This window comes from Chanos chanos, chromosome 2 (assembly GCF_902362185.1).
Source record: "Chanos chanos chromosome 2, fChaCha1.1, whole genome shotgun sequence".
NCBI classification, from domain to species: domain Eukaryota; kingdom Metazoa; phylum Chordata; class Actinopteri; order Gonorynchiformes; family Chanidae; genus Chanos; species Chanos chanos.
The window spans coordinates 25,095,938-25,111,271 of NC_044496.1; the positions used below are offsets into that span (position 1 = coordinate 25,095,938).

Sequence of the window (15,334 nt, forward strand, 5' to 3'; positions counted from 1 at the left end):
AAAGCTCAGACACCACATCCACACAAATAACATAGCAATGAAAGGACACACGCACACACCAACACACACACGCACACACGCACACACACACAGAGTCAAATGTGTACAAACACAGTAAGCACAAGCATCTAAACACACACACAACAACCTTCAAGAATCATCAGTCTGAGATGATGTATCGCTGGTGTCAAAGTGCCCTCTGTCCTCCATGAGCACATATGCTGTTCCATACAAACCCCATATACTCTATACTGAACTGTGTTTCTGTGCTGCCAAAATTTTTCTGCCACCGACAGAGAATAAAAACTCAGTGCAAGGAGAGAGTAGTAACACTTCAAAGTCACCAAACAAGACCTGACATCCACACTTCCACAAATTCACCTTCTCAAGAAAGCAGGCATATAGGAAGAGAGAGAGACAGAGAGAGGAAAAAGAGAGAGAGAAAAGAGAGAGATACACACACACACACACACACACACAAAGAGTCAGTGCTGTGCCGATAATCCGAGGCACAAACATTCATGTCACAGATTCCTGCACAGAGATAGTAGACCTTACACTTCCAGCTCTTGGTTGTCTGCATAGTGAAAGCGGTTGAGTTTTTCTCTCTCTCTGTTACAGATGTCCAGTTTGGGCACGTTGCTGGGTTTGAGTGCAGGTGAATAGTGAGAGGGAGCAGGTGAGGGTGGCAATGTGAGTTCTATCTCCTCACAGTGCAGCGTAGGCACGGGGGCGTGTGTGGGGGCCGGCGTGGTTTGGGGCGGGGGTAGCAAAGCCACGCTGCGGTCCAGGTTACGGATGAGGGTGCAGAACTCTCTCTGGTTGTTGATGGCGGTGTCCCTGGGCACAGAGGTCTGCAGCTGCTGTTTAGTCCTGTGACGGCGGTGTAGCCGGGACACCAGCAGAATGCACACCGTGCAGCCCCCGGCAACCACCACCGCAAACACACCCACCATCACCATATACAGACTCAGCCCACCCTCAGCTGGGTCCGCCACTGCTCCTGAACACAGCGCAGACAGAGAGTCAGAGAGAGAGATGGGAGAATATTGACAAATTTGACAGTGAAAAAAGTAGTCGAAAGACATGTATGAGGAAGAAATGAAATAAAAGATAAAGATGGACAAAAACGAGTGTCAGGGAACGCTATGAAGGGGACAATTATTCGCTGTTCAAAGCATCTCATCATCCGACGTCTGAAATTAAACTAGCAACGTCATAGCTCTAACCTTCACAATGCTGTCCATGACAGGGGTCCTTCACGCTCATACACTCCTTCCCATAGTAACCGTCAGGACAGGCACACATATAACCACCCTCTGTACTGTGACATGGCACCCCCTGCTGACATGGGTTGGGATTACAAAGGTCCACAACCACCTGCAGCAGTAATGGGAATAGACACAGACATAGCTTCGTAAAATATTATACAACAGCTCATGCATCTCATAAAAACTAACAGGGCAACTCCATGCTTCTTAGGCAAATCTCTCAGACAAATGCTTGTATGTAAGTAGAGAAAAGCATGAATCTTAATTTAAATGCTGGGATAAGACATATTTTATAGTTCTATGGACGGAGCAGTGTGTTGCACACACTGAAAATGGCACTGACCTCGCAGAATGTCCCTGTGTAGCCAAGTGGACAGTTGCAACTCATGCCACTGCCTTCCTGCTGCTCCATGCACTGACCTCCGTGCAGACAGGGGGCGCTGTCACATGCATTAACCACTGACTGGCAGTACTTCCCAGAGAAACCCGACAGACACATACAGGTAGAGTCCTGCAGGTCATAATGTACAAATGCATGACAAATATGAAAGAACAAGAATCCTATTCAGTCTTTCTCCATTTATCTTGCCTTCTGTTCTTAACAGGTCTAAGGGGATCTGTGAGGAAGCAATTACGAACAGCTCCTCTCTGAATGTGTGGGGGGTTTTTTTTGCACTCTAGAGAGAACTGGAGAGATCACCACACAGTGGCACAACAGTGGGAATCTGATGCTGTACCTCACAGTGTCCTCCGTTCAGACACAGGCCCTGGCAGCTGCTGTTCCCTGTTGACCAAATGACATTCAACATGATCAATAGCCTTGCAGAAAAGGCCAGGCACAGCAAAGCATCTAAAGTGCACATTTAGGGCATAAATGGATAACAGTTGATTCCTTGTATCCTGTTCATAAATTAAACAAACAAACAAACAAACAGTGAGCTGCTCTGTACTTACTGATGTCACAGTTCTGCCCCACCCACCCCGGAAGGCAGCTGCACAGGTATCCACCAATCAGGTTGCGGCAAGAGTATGCATTTATGCAAATGCCCACTTCACACTCATTGGTGTCTGAAAAGGAAAGGGAATGGCATGAGTCTCACTGGACATTACAAAGTGAGTTACTGACATTTTCCTGCTTTATTCTTGAGCTCAATAAACACACACACACACACACACACACACACATGCACTCAGATGGGTTTCATAAATGATAGTGCTGAAGTGTTTGGGTCGGTTAAATCATACTCCTCTGTCTTGGGGACAGGTTTCTATAGTGATGCTGGTGGACTTGAGCGAGGTGTCACTTTGACACATGAATGCATCAGAATGTGTGATACACTCCAAAGAACAGTCACTGAGCTGAACCCTGGGGCAGCAGTGCCTGACAAGATTGTCCTTTAAGTCAACATTCCTACAACCTACCGGTGTCCATCATCTCAATAACATCCTTATCTCCATCACTCATTTAAAATGCAGCCCACCTTGACACTCAGACAAGAGGCTGGGTTAACGGCATTTGGTCCTGAGATATCCAAAGGGTGTTCTATAGAGCACAATTTGTCAGTCAGCCAATTAACAAGAGCCAAAAAGTTTTGGGTTTGTGTGATATAGCATATGGATACAATGGTACCAGCCCATATGATTACTTTTATCATTACAACTGAGTCACTAAGTACAGATTAAGACAAAGGTCTAACCATATAATTTGAACTGGTAGGAAACGCACAGACATGCTTTTGAGAACTGAATGTCTGAATGTTTACATGCAAAGAACAATGGGATTACTCTGAATACTTGGATTAAGACGATAGTCTGATTATGCTGTAGGCATGTGTCTGATTATTTGTGATTGATCATTTGATTTAACTCCTTCCTCAAAATAGTTGCTGGGTGACGGCTGAGTGTCAGGCGCACATAGCATCAGTATGACAAGGAAATGCTGTCAAGTCATTAACATATTCCAATACTCTTACAAACAGTGTGAGACTGGAATGATTTACTGATGTCAATCTGACCATGCTTCCAGCGATTGTTCTCTTCACCTCAGTAAATGAACCAAAGTATGACCTTTACATGATTCTTTCCAAAATCACAGGACTGTGTCAATAACATATAAAAACCCATGTATTACTGTACATTTAAAGGTGGTCAGTGCTGGTTTAACACAGAGAGATTATTGAGATTATGAGCTAAATTATAAGTCCAGATCTTTAAATCTGGGGTTGGGTGGCTGGCAGTGGATCAGAGCTCTGCGGGGGGAGGTTACTGCTGCTTTGCCTGCTGCTGGAGGTCATATGGAAAGAAGTCCAGAGAGCTTACCTATTTGGCAAGTTCTACCAGTCCAGCCTGGTGGGCAGAGGCACTGGAAACCCTGTGGTGACTCCTGACACGTAGCTCCACGCCCACATGGGCCGGAGGCACACTGTAACACGGCTAAGCAAAGGACAAATCAGTCGGTCAGTTAATCAGCTCATCCAGCCATCTGGAACCTACCCATCTCTGGCACCTCTACTCTTCCGTCCATAAATCTAGTTTATATAAATTTAAATGAATTTTATATAGATCCACACCATAGAATCATTTAGTGAAGCAAGCCAAGTTGGTCTTTAGTAAATTTATTGACTAAAATTCCAAAACTAAGACAGACTGTGTTAGAACTAAAAACAGTATTTGTATGAGAGAGAGAGAGAGTTTGTGTGTGTGTGTGTGTGTGTGTGTGTGCGTGCGTGCGTGCGTGTGTGTGTGTGTGTGCTTACACTAGGGGTACGGATATGATTCAGATGAGTAATGTCTTTTGAGTGTGTGTGTGTGTGTGTGTGCGTGCGTGTTTCTAATGGCTCTGTTTTCATTCCCTACTCTCAACCTGCAGATCCTGAACAAATACAGATAAATCAAACAATCTCAGAGAGAAAGAGAGACAGAGAGATGGAGAGAGAGAGAGAGAGAGAGAGATGGAGAGAGAGGGAGAGAGGGGGATAAGGGAGTGGCGGTGCAGGGTTCCACTCCTCTGGAGAGGAATTAAAAACAAGTAGAGGAGAGGCAGTGGAAGAATGAGCATAAGGGGATCAAAGAGGGAGAGAGAGAAAGAGAAAACAGAAAAAGAGAGAGAGAAAGAGAAAACATAAAGAGAGAGAGAGAGAGAGAGAGAGAGAGAGAGAGAGAGAAAACAGAGAGAGAAAGAAAAGAAAAGATTCACAAACGGGGAGTGCCCCTGAGGTAACCGAACCCTCAACATTTGCGTAGTAATGTGGTCATCAATCCCCCATGCACATTTCTGTGGGTGAATTTAGACATGCATTAGCTCTGAGTCTCTTCAGCAGGGCTATCTGTCTCTCCAATGGCTCCAGTAGTCCACACAGCATATCTCTCTCTCTCTCTCTGTCTCTCTGTCCCTTTTTGAACCCTCTGTGTGTCTCTGATTTTAGGCTAAGTACTTAAAGAGGTTGTGGATACTTAAGAGCTGCCATCAGTGTCCCATCCATCCTTTTTTTGCAATCTCCTCTCCTCTCCCTCATTTCTCGTTTTTCCTCCTCTGCTTTTCACAATTTCTATTTTTTTTTCATGTCTGTGGGTGCTGATCTAGCAGTCTCGATGTTTGAGACACTTGTGATGCAAGTGTTTAAAGTGTGTCTTTGTGTGTTGTATTCTGCATAGTGTTACCAAAGCTACATATAGCTCTTGACTTTTAGGCCAACTTGCATTTGTATTCACACGCATACTGTGTTCTGCATCTTCTGATGTCATCTTCATCTTTGTGTGTGTGTGTGTGTGTGTGTATGTGTCACATTCACATGTCCCCATGTTCCCATGCAGGTGGTGTAGTATAAAGGAAATAAAAAGCGTGCGATGCTAAATATGCTTCCTCGAAGCGGAAAATCTTCTCAATCTATTCTGTAAGTCAGGGAGTTACAGCTGCAGCGTAAACCATCTAAATGGTCATGACCTGAAACTCCTGCTCTAGTGGATTGGGACAGTCTCCTCTGTGAGCCTGGCCAAGTCAGTTAGGATGGAGGCAGATGTGACTGGATGCTTGCTGAAGACCAAACAAGAGTATTAACTTAAATGCTTAAGTCTATTTGTTAATTGGCTTGAGAAGAATCTCCACTCGAGATCAAATCAAAGTATCTCCCGTGAACCTTAGGCAGCCCTGCACAATGCGTCTCAACCTGAACATGCATGCGTGTGTGTGTGTGTGCATGCTATGTGTGTATGACTGAGAGAGATGTGGTGTGTGTATGTGTTATGTGAGACTGTAGTGTGTGTGTGTGTGTGGGTGTGTTTATGTTGTGTATGTAGTGTGAATGAGTGGTGCTGCGGTGTAATTCTGTTTGAAATCAGCAACAGGCTGCAAACAATGGCTGCTTTAGGCAGTGCCTGATTGGTGCTGATTACCGTTTGCACAAATGTGTGTGTGTGTGTGCTCACTGATTACCGACTGCACAGGTGGGTCCAGTCCAGCCATGTGGACACACACAGCTGAAGCCTGATGGGTTCTCGACACATGTAGCTTCATTCATACATGGAGAGGACAGGCAGGCATGCTCCACTAAGAGAAAGAGAGAGAAAGAAAGAGAGAGAGAAAGAGAGAGAGAGAGAGAGAGAGAGAGAGAGAGAGAGAGAAAGCAAGAGAAAGAATAAATAAGAAAGTAAGAAAACAAACAAATAAATAAATAGACCCCAGTAAATTTGCCTTCAACTCTATCTATCTATCTATCTATCTATCTATCTATCTATCTATCTATCTATCTATCTATCTATCTATCTATCTATCTATCTATCTATCAGCTTTATTATGAGCAAAAAATTATTATTGCAGTGGGTCAAATGTAAGACGATGAAGATAACAATAAGTGTGTTTTTATTTGTTCGTCTGTCTGACAGACAGACCATCAGTCAGTGCATCCCATGATGCCCAGTGCTGTAGTGTTGTGTGAACAATCTACAGTCTACACTACAGTCTGCCGTGTCTCTGCTGCCAGACAGCTGAGGGAATAAAAGTCTGTCTGTTATACCTGCCCCTACATTTACACACTAACACTTCCCACAGGGAAAGCACAACAATTCAGAATTCAAAGTTTGTCATACAAACCTTTGTAATCTTCCTGGCCTTCTTTAACATCTTGTGACAAAAATTGTCAGTGTTTACACATAATTTTAAAATTCAAATCGACCTTTTGTGTCAGATTTATGCAATTCCTCATGATGGCATTGGTAGACAAGTGTATAGGCTAAAGCAAGCATGCACTCAATAAACTGTCTGAAGTCATTAGAATAGGTTTTTTTCTGCATTAAAAAAGGAAGTTTCCTGGAGTCTCTTGTTCTGCTTTCTTTCAAAACCCTCACATAATTTATGCCAAAATAGATTAATAGCGGTTACCACTCTAAAGCAGCCTATTTATAATCAGCCATCTCCACACTCTGGCCTCTGGTAATAGCAGGGGGAAGATGACTAGCTTTCCTCCTGAAATCAATAATGAGCCATTAAGTTCGAAGTGTGTTTAACACCAGATGTGACAAATGATGAATGTAACATGGGTATGTGCTAACCCAGGGTCTCCCAACAAGCTAAATGTAAATGTAATCCAATGCATCATAGCAAAAGTAAATAATATACTGAGAAAAATGGCAAAGCCACAGGATTACCCATCATTTGTAGCTCACACAGGCAACATTTACAATTCTCTGTATTTCAATAAACAACAGAGTGAATTTCAGCAAGACCTCAGAGGACTGTTAAATACTAATGGCTTATGAATGGAGAGCTTTTATGTAGAGTTAGTGAGTGAGACTGAATCACTGGAATCTGCAGTCCATACACACCCACATAAAACAAGAAGTGAATGGAACCTTTCCTTAACAGACGACACATTAAAATAAGGAGATTCCTCCACAGAGCAGTGTCCACTCACCAATGTCACAGTTACGACCACTGAACCCTTCCTGACACTCACACTGATACTCATTGGGCTCAGTGTTCGAGCAGGTTCCACCGTTTTTACACGGCTGGTGAGTCCCACAGTAATTCAGATCTGCAAGAGACAGCGAGAGAGAGAGAGAGAGAGAAAGAAAAACACAGAGGGAAAAAAAAAGTTAGATCAGAAGCATCTCAAAAGAGGAATGAAGAGGTGATGTGGAGCTGTTATCACTTCCTCTGTCCTTGATCAACTGAGAGTGCGGCATGTACATTACACTACACTACACTACACACACACACACACACACACACACACACACGCAGACCTCCAGTGTGGCAACGCTAACTAGCACACAGCCTGCTTTATTAGCGACATAGTATACAATGGGGACGGGAAGGTACACATGCCTAACACACACAAATACACACATGCCTAACACACAGAGGGGCACAAAAACACACAAGCTTGCGTTTAACCACGCTTTATCAAATATAATCAAACAAATACAAAGCAACAAATCTCAGAGCTTAACTGAGGTCATGAGGTACAGGCCTTTGTGTGAATGTTTTTGTTTGCGTGTGTATGTGTGTGTGTGTGTGTGTGTGTGTGTGTGTGTGAGAGAGAGAGAGAGAGAGAGAGAGAGAGAGAGAGAGAGAACACAGTGAGAGCTGCCTCCTAATAATCTCTGCTATTCAGCAGGTTGTGTAATGGCACCATTTTCAGAGGGTCCAAATGTCAGGAGTCTTTTTGAATGTCGAACTGTTAAAGCTGAAATCAGCTCTCACTCTATTTACCCAAGATTATCAGTTTACTGTGCCAACGCCCTACTGAACCCCCACGCGTGGCACCCACTCTGGGTGACGCAGAATCTGATGACGTCAACATTACTGTGACATTTAACTGTGTAGCAACCTAATGGCAAGAATGCGGTAAAAATGTTATGGGAAATCCTTTGGTGTAAAGGAAGCGCTCTGTAACAGCAGAGTGACCCACAGACTGTTGGCACTGGGACTGCAGTGGCTGTATCAAATACACAAAGCACAACTAATACAAAATGCACATACTTACAGAATGTCTATGCAAGTGTGCATCATAAATAAGGACACACATAGGTTCAGAGTATATATGAGTACAACTCAGCTCAGCTCACTGTTTTTGCTCCTGTTTCGTGCATTTGGAAAATGCAACACACACACAGACACACACACACACACACACCCCTATAACACCGTTCCAGCAGTTGCGTTCTCACCTTTGTCACAGAGCAGGCCGCCCCAGTTGGTGTCACACACACACTTCCAGGGCTCAGTGCAGGTGCCATGTTCACACCCTGGAAATGTCTCACACTCATCACACAGATCCCCCTTCCAGCCATAGTTACATCTACAGTAAGCGAGAGAGAGAGAGAGAGAGAGAGAGAGAGAGGGAGAGGGACAGAGAGAGAGAGAGATCAAGTAGGGGAAAGGTGAGCGAAATGGGAAGAAGAAGCAGCAGACAATAGTGTGGAGGACAGGTAACATTTATTATCTAATGGCAACTCTACCCACTTCTCTTCAAGGTGAGGAAGGTTTGATATTTATGTCAATTTTATTAATGCTTTCACTCACTCGCATTCACCAGGTAGACTGCAGGAACCGTGGGTAGGGTGGCATCCCTGCCTACACACAGCTGAAATGCACACAAACACAAACGCACACAGTCATCTGAGTCATCAACACACAAACACACAGTCATCTGAAAGTGTAAACAGTACAGGCGTCTCTTAACAGATATTCTATCATGTCACCGCCATAAACACAGGCACTGTGTGCGCTACTGCACACACCACCATAAACAATGAATAATCTGCCTTAAATATTACCAAGCTAGCTGTTTATGTAGGTCAAAGCAAGAGAATCAAAGCTGTTTAAAGAGCAATTGATGTTAGCCGAAGCGGCGATGAGGTTAACAAAAGCAAAGTCAGGCCTTTGTGCCACTGAGAACATTAAGGTACAGTTAATATTTTATCAGCTTACGCCGACAGGCAAATGTGGACATTTAAACGTTGGAGTCCTCGGACATACCATCAGTATTAGCCAGTGTACCATCAACAGTCACAGATAGTGTCAACATTGGCCCAGCATAATGGGAACTTTAGTTGAGTTGTGTGATTTTCTGAGGACGCAGGATGTAGTGCTAATATTTGCTTTCCTGAGCCCCTTCATTTCAGTCATCACAAAGGGCGAACAGACGAACAGACAGGAAAAGCGTTAAAGCTAACGTGAGAATGACTGGGCTAGTTGTAGGATGTCATCATTTCACTCACATCCTCCGCGGTCTCCAAAATCAGTTCCCTCATCGAGACCTAGTTCAGTCACGAGGTGTTTTTTTTTTTTTTCTTTCGATCTGCTCTTTTGAATTTCCATTGAATTTGTATGACCAATGCAAGTAGAGATGAAATGAAAAACAGTTAAGAGTTTAAAAACAAAACAAAACAAAAACCAAAAACCACCTGTACCTTAATGTTCTCTTCACATTTGGTTTACTTTTCACATTATAGTGAATTGAGCTGAAATCTCTGAACAGACTTTCTAAAATTGAACTTTCATCTGTAATAAAACTTGAGTCACATTTATTGTAGGTTAGGGAAAATATTTTTGATTAAATTTTTATGTCCTCTCAGGGGTATGGCTTGAACAAGCAGCTACATTATAAACTGTGAGAGGCCTGACACTAAATAAAAGCAAGTGTAAAGTAAAAGTCTCTTTGATTCACTTACCGTGTCGGCACTCTGGTCCTGTCCAGCCCTCTTTGCAGACCTTAGTACCGACTGGGTCGCAGTCAAAGTGGCCGAAGAAGTCATCTCGCGCGCGGCAGAACTTGTTGCAGAGCGGGCCGTAGTAGTTGGAGTCGCAGCGGAAGCGTAGCCGGTACTCCAGACTGAACTGACTGCCGTGGTGCCTGTATGTCTGCCACTGTTCACCGGGGTTCAACATGGAGGACAACAACACTCGCTCAATTAGCTGCTCCTTCCCTAGAGAGGGTCGACAGTGTGGAGAAAGAGTAAGGGAGAGAGAGCAAGAGAGAGCGTAAGACTTGAAAAGACAAAGGATGTGAGTGTGGTGAGATGACAACAGGAGTAAAGAGGGAAAGGGAGGAAAACTGAGGCAGATAGAGAGTCAGATGGAAAAAAAGAGGTGCTTTACAGAAGTGAATTTGTATCATATTTCACTGAGTCTTTCTCCAGTCCCTACAATGAAAGTGATCAGAGGCTGTACTAATTTCATTTCTAGTACAAGCTACCGTAATTTATCCAGTTCATATAAGAGGCATAAGCCACTTTCCTCTCTCTCTTTCTGTCTCTATCCCATGTTAGTGGTTTGCTGCTTCTAGGAGGAGGCTGAGGGTTGGTGAGCTTGCTGAGAGATATTGACCTGGAGAAGGCGGGTTGTCTGTCATCCTAACCTCACTCCTAATCCGGTCTCACTAGGTATTAAGTCACAAAACTCTGTGTGTGTGTGTGTGTGTGTGTGTGTGTGTGTGTCTGACTGAGACAGAGAGAGAGAGAAAAAATGGGTGTGGTATCAGAGTATCAAGGGTATCAACCAGAAAACCTGAGATGCAGAGATGAGATCATCTGGTTTTGAAACAATGGTACAAAAAAACACAGAACAACAGAGGCGATGGAAGACAGAGGTGAGTGGAGTGGTGAGGGAGCTTATGCACAGAGGAATGTTATCCGCTCCCTCCCCTAGCCAAATCCCTTTAATACACACTTCTGCAGTGGTGGTTTGATGGTGTGTTCTCTTTGACCACATTATCGTTGAGTGAGTAATTAGTGGCACAGTCCATCTAGATGCCAGTTTCACACTGGAGCGGAGAAAAACACTGGTACAGTGTCGTCTTCTAATGGAGAGACAATTATAGAAATGATGGGTCGCTGTCGGACAGGGAAAATAGCACTTAAAGATGGGTGGGTTGAGCAGAGATACATAATCAAACAGTAATGCATACACTCCACTCATGTTAGCATACTGGAGACACACACACACACGCGCACGCACGCACACACACACACACACACACCGAACCACTGAAATCAGATTTTCCCTTGAGATTAGTGCTCAGGTTTGCATGGAAAGCCAAAATGTCCCTCAACCTGCTTTCCGCCAAAGATCAGAGCTGATGAAGGCTTTTCGGAGCAATTTCTTTATCTGTACAAATCTCAGCTCAGAAAGCCCGATGTCTGTCTCAGACGTTAGATCCTCTTTCCTTCTATGTCAAGGACAAACGTCGTTGGCCAGCATCCCACACCCTACTGTGTGAGTGAATCTTTAAGGGTGAGAGCTTCTTCTAAGTAAAGCATTTGGAAACAGAAACATCAATACGTCGGCTGGAGAACGTGTTAAAAATTGTTGCACACTGGGAAGATTGTTTAACCTCACATGTGTCAGAACCTTAAAACTCAGTATGAGTTGTCTGATGCAAAACACACACACACACACACACACCACAGATATTTTCAACATAGAGTTGTTCCGAACCCAAAAGACAAGTCAAGACAATTGAACAGTCCAGATTTTCCTTTTAAGATTGGTTTGTTTGGACATATTCAGCAAATGGATTGCTTATGGTATCTTTTTTCACTTCAATCTGCCAAATGAGATTTTTTCACTCAGACCTTTTCAAACAAACATGATTTTTTTTTTTACTTTGATCTGTTCAGCCAAATAGGATGTTAAACACACATTCATGATATGATTTAGATCAGATGAAGTTAGTATCAGCCAAGATATAGCTCAGTCAATAGTGTTCATGGGAAAGCCCTGAAGCCTAACCACATCTCTACTCCATTGCAAGGAGCCAAGGCTGAAGACAGAAAATATAAATCTGAAAATAATCTTACGGGGGGTGAGGATAGAGATAGAGGAAGGGAGGGAGGGAGAGAGAGAGAGCAAGAGAGAGAGAGAGAGAGGGAGGGAGATGGATGGATGAACTAAAAGAGCAGGAGGTAAATGAAAGTCATTGCAGATAAAGACTTTCCACACACACACACACACACACAGTTTTTCCAAGGACGTAATTGAGCAAGACAGATATTGTCAAGGAATGCCAGGTGTGTGAAAGGTCAGGATTCACGGCAGTGTCATAATCCGCACCTAGCTGGAAAACTGGAGCCATAATTCCAAACCTCACTTGATTTAGACAAGCATCGCTGTGGAGTTAAGCCCCAGACTATGGAAACGGCTTTATCCCCAGTGAGAAAAAAACGTATGATGAGAGGAGACCAGAGGAGAGAGGAGTAATGCAAACAAAAAAGGAGGACAAGAGTTGGAGGGCAGAGAGAACGAGAAATTGAGATGAGAAAAGAAGAAAACTGAGAAGGACAGGGAAAGACAGACAGAAAGGTAATGTCACTAGATTAGAGACAAAGTCAGTGAGTGAGTCTGAGTGAGTGAGAAAGATGACTGCTGTTTTAGTGTGTGGCTTGGTTCCAGCCTCTCTGTCCTCTTATCAGTAGTCATTAGACTCAGATGGAAGTAGAGATAGATACAGGAGAGATCGAAATGAACCCAGGAGACGAGGAAAGGAGCAAATACAGCAAATCAAGGAAGAATGTATTGATGCAAGTTTACATGTTTGACGGCTTTTACATTTTTGACAATATCTGATACGTGAGCGTTCAAAGTGTATGAGTATACAGAGTGTAAGTCCCTGAGAGAGACAGACAATGTCTGCTCCTTTATGTGTGAGTGCATGTGTGCCCGTGTGTGTGTGTGTGTGTGTGTGTTAGTGACAGAATTTTTTAATAGAATGCAGCAGCATATTTTCAGTCACGGAGCTTTACCTCAATTACAAAAAAGCAACAATCAGAGAGAAGAACAGGAAATGAAAGAGTCTCGGTGAGTGACCCTGAGACAGACGGCTGTTCTCTCTCTCTCTCTCTCTCTCTCTCTCTCTCTTTCTGGTCCTTCTCCCTCTCTCTGGTCCCCCAGACATCATGTTTGTGGAGAAAGTGTTTGTATGAGAAAGTATGGAGCAAAACCTAATATAACGAGACAAGCATTCTTATTATTTCAATGCTAACACACACACAAAAACACTACTATGCCTTACCTTGCTCTGATGTTTCATTGTCGTGGTCAAAAACTTCTATCACCAAGGAGAATGATTTCTAGAGAGAGAGACAGAGAGAGAGAGAGAGAGAGAGAGAGAGAAGTAGAGGACAGTCATTAATAAGATACTGAGGTACCTACAGAGACCTACTAGACAATGTCCAGGACAGCTCAGGAAACAGAGGAGATGTCACTTCCTTTCCTCAACACCACTAACACTTAGCATTTGCTAAGTTTGTAATGTCTTCCATAAGGAAAAAAGGGCAGGACATTTCAGCAAATGAATGGGCTTAGAACAGTGATTCTCAACTCCAGTCCTGGGCGCCCACTGTACTGCACTTTTTTTTAAACTCAGGACTGACACACCTGATTCCACTGATCAATTAATCATCAAGCCCTTGATTAGCTCAATTAAGTGTGATAATGAAGAGTTAAAACAAAGACGTGCAGGACAGTGGGCTCCCGGGACTGGAGTTGAGAATCAGTGGCTTAGAAGTAATTCAACATTCATCACAATTACTCACAATACACCAACAATGTATAACACTGAATATGTTCACAAAGATACAAAATCATGACAGTAAGTACCAGTCTCATTCCTCTGGCTGTACAATGTGGAAAAAGAAACAGATCATCACGATCAGTTCAGAATGACCACCCACACACAAAAAAAATCAGCATTCTTAGGCTTCATGCATGACAGACAAAGAGAGATGGAGTAGGATAGAATGATGTAGAGAAAAGAAAAGTCATTCTGTTCAGATCAGTTGATTGGAGGTATCCACTGATGAAGACTTGTGTACTAAACAGAGTATCAATTATCCTTATGAGCCAGTGAAGAAGACCCCCCCCCCCCCCCCGCCACTGATTATTATGGTGCAGCACGGGCATGAAAAACAAGAAGACGCACACCGTAAATTGGGGGACGTAGATACTAACTGGGCTTGCTGGGAATGGAAGGGAGAGAGGGAGAGAGATTGCCTTGGATGAATAATTCAAACCCACACCCTCTTCTAGTGTAGACAAACGCCAGCCATGCAAATAACACAGCTGTGGCATTCTGGGTAAGGCTCTTCTAAAGGGCTGCATGGATGTGCAGTCACGTCTGCCTCATAAGTGCCCACCGCTGAGGAAAAGAGTGTCAGAGAGGGATGGGGGGTGAGCAAGATGATAAGAATTGTTTGTCGAAACAACGAGCGACTGAGGGTTGGACTGAAAAAAAAACACCCTGTAAATAAAAACAGCCTCTGAGAACAAAAGACTCTTCAGCTGCCATTTAAAAGCAAGTGCAGAGCAAGAAGACCTAAAATAGATCATGTGATTCAACACTACCTAACAGAATGTGATCCCATTAGTTGTACTATCCACAGACACAATAATAAACCTCACTGGCTCATTGAGATAATGTGTTTCTGCCTTTCACAGCTGATATCTGTGCCCACAACTGATTATGTGGACATTGTAACACTGTAATGGAAGGCATAAAGACATTTTATAGTGTTACATACATTTTTTTTTTTTTTGAGTTTCTAAGTTCTTTTTTTTGGGAAAGTTCGGTAAAGGTTCCAACACACATCAGCATTCAGCTGCATGTGTGAATTTTGCTTATCTAGCCCCATGCACACACACACACACACACACACACACACACACACACTAAAGTGTGCCCCCACTTCCCCTTTTATCTCATGCAGAAAATATCCTTTAGCATTCACACCCTTAAGTAAATAATCTAACAGAACAAAGACGACTTCCCCCTGCCCACTGTGATTGCCCCTACACGCCCTCACCAAGCTTTTTCCTTCACTCTTTCTCTCTCACCTCAAACACACAGAGCTGCAAATGTACTGTGTCCACTAACCAGCTCCCCACTGCTTCTCCTGAACCCTCTCACACCGAGCACAATGTGCTGTTACCAAGCCCAGCCTATTCTCTCTCATACCCCCATACAAACGCATAGACACAGACAGCAGAATGGGTGCCAGCACCTATTCAGAGTTAAAGAGCCAAAAAGATAAAGCACCATCCCTCCCTCTTCGATGTCAAAACACAA

General features: G+C 43.5%; 1 protein-coding gene across 1 annotated transcript in view; it reads right to left on the minus strand.

Annotated features, from left to right (window-relative positions):
- Nucleotides 1–554: 554 nt before the first annotated feature.
- The window catches only part of LOC115804683 (protein jagged-1b), a 30,920-nt gene continuing 16,140 nt past the window's right edge, over nucleotides 555–15,334 (minus strand). The window contains exons 4-15 of the mRNA XM_030765190.1: nucleotides 13,283–13,340; nucleotides 9,945–10,199; nucleotides 8,794–8,854; nucleotides 8,439–8,569; nucleotides 7,181–7,300; nucleotides 5,704–5,817; nucleotides 3,591–3,704; nucleotides 2,226–2,339; nucleotides 2,009–2,055; nucleotides 1,615–1,782; nucleotides 1,230–1,380; nucleotides 555–1,003 (exon numbers count right to left, since the gene is read on the minus strand). Coding sequence (XP_030621050.1) covers nucleotides 555–1,003; nucleotides 1,230–1,380; nucleotides 1,615–1,782; nucleotides 2,009–2,055; nucleotides 2,226–2,339; nucleotides 3,591–3,704; nucleotides 5,704–5,817; nucleotides 7,181–7,300; nucleotides 8,439–8,569; nucleotides 8,794–8,854; nucleotides 9,945–10,199; nucleotides 13,283–13,340 — 1,782 coding nt within the window. The remainder of the gene's footprint in view (nucleotides 1,004–1,229; nucleotides 1,381–1,614; nucleotides 1,783–2,008; nucleotides 2,056–2,225; nucleotides 2,340–3,590; nucleotides 3,705–5,703; nucleotides 5,818–7,180; nucleotides 7,301–8,438; nucleotides 8,570–8,793; nucleotides 8,855–9,944; nucleotides 10,200–13,282; nucleotides 13,341–15,334) is intronic.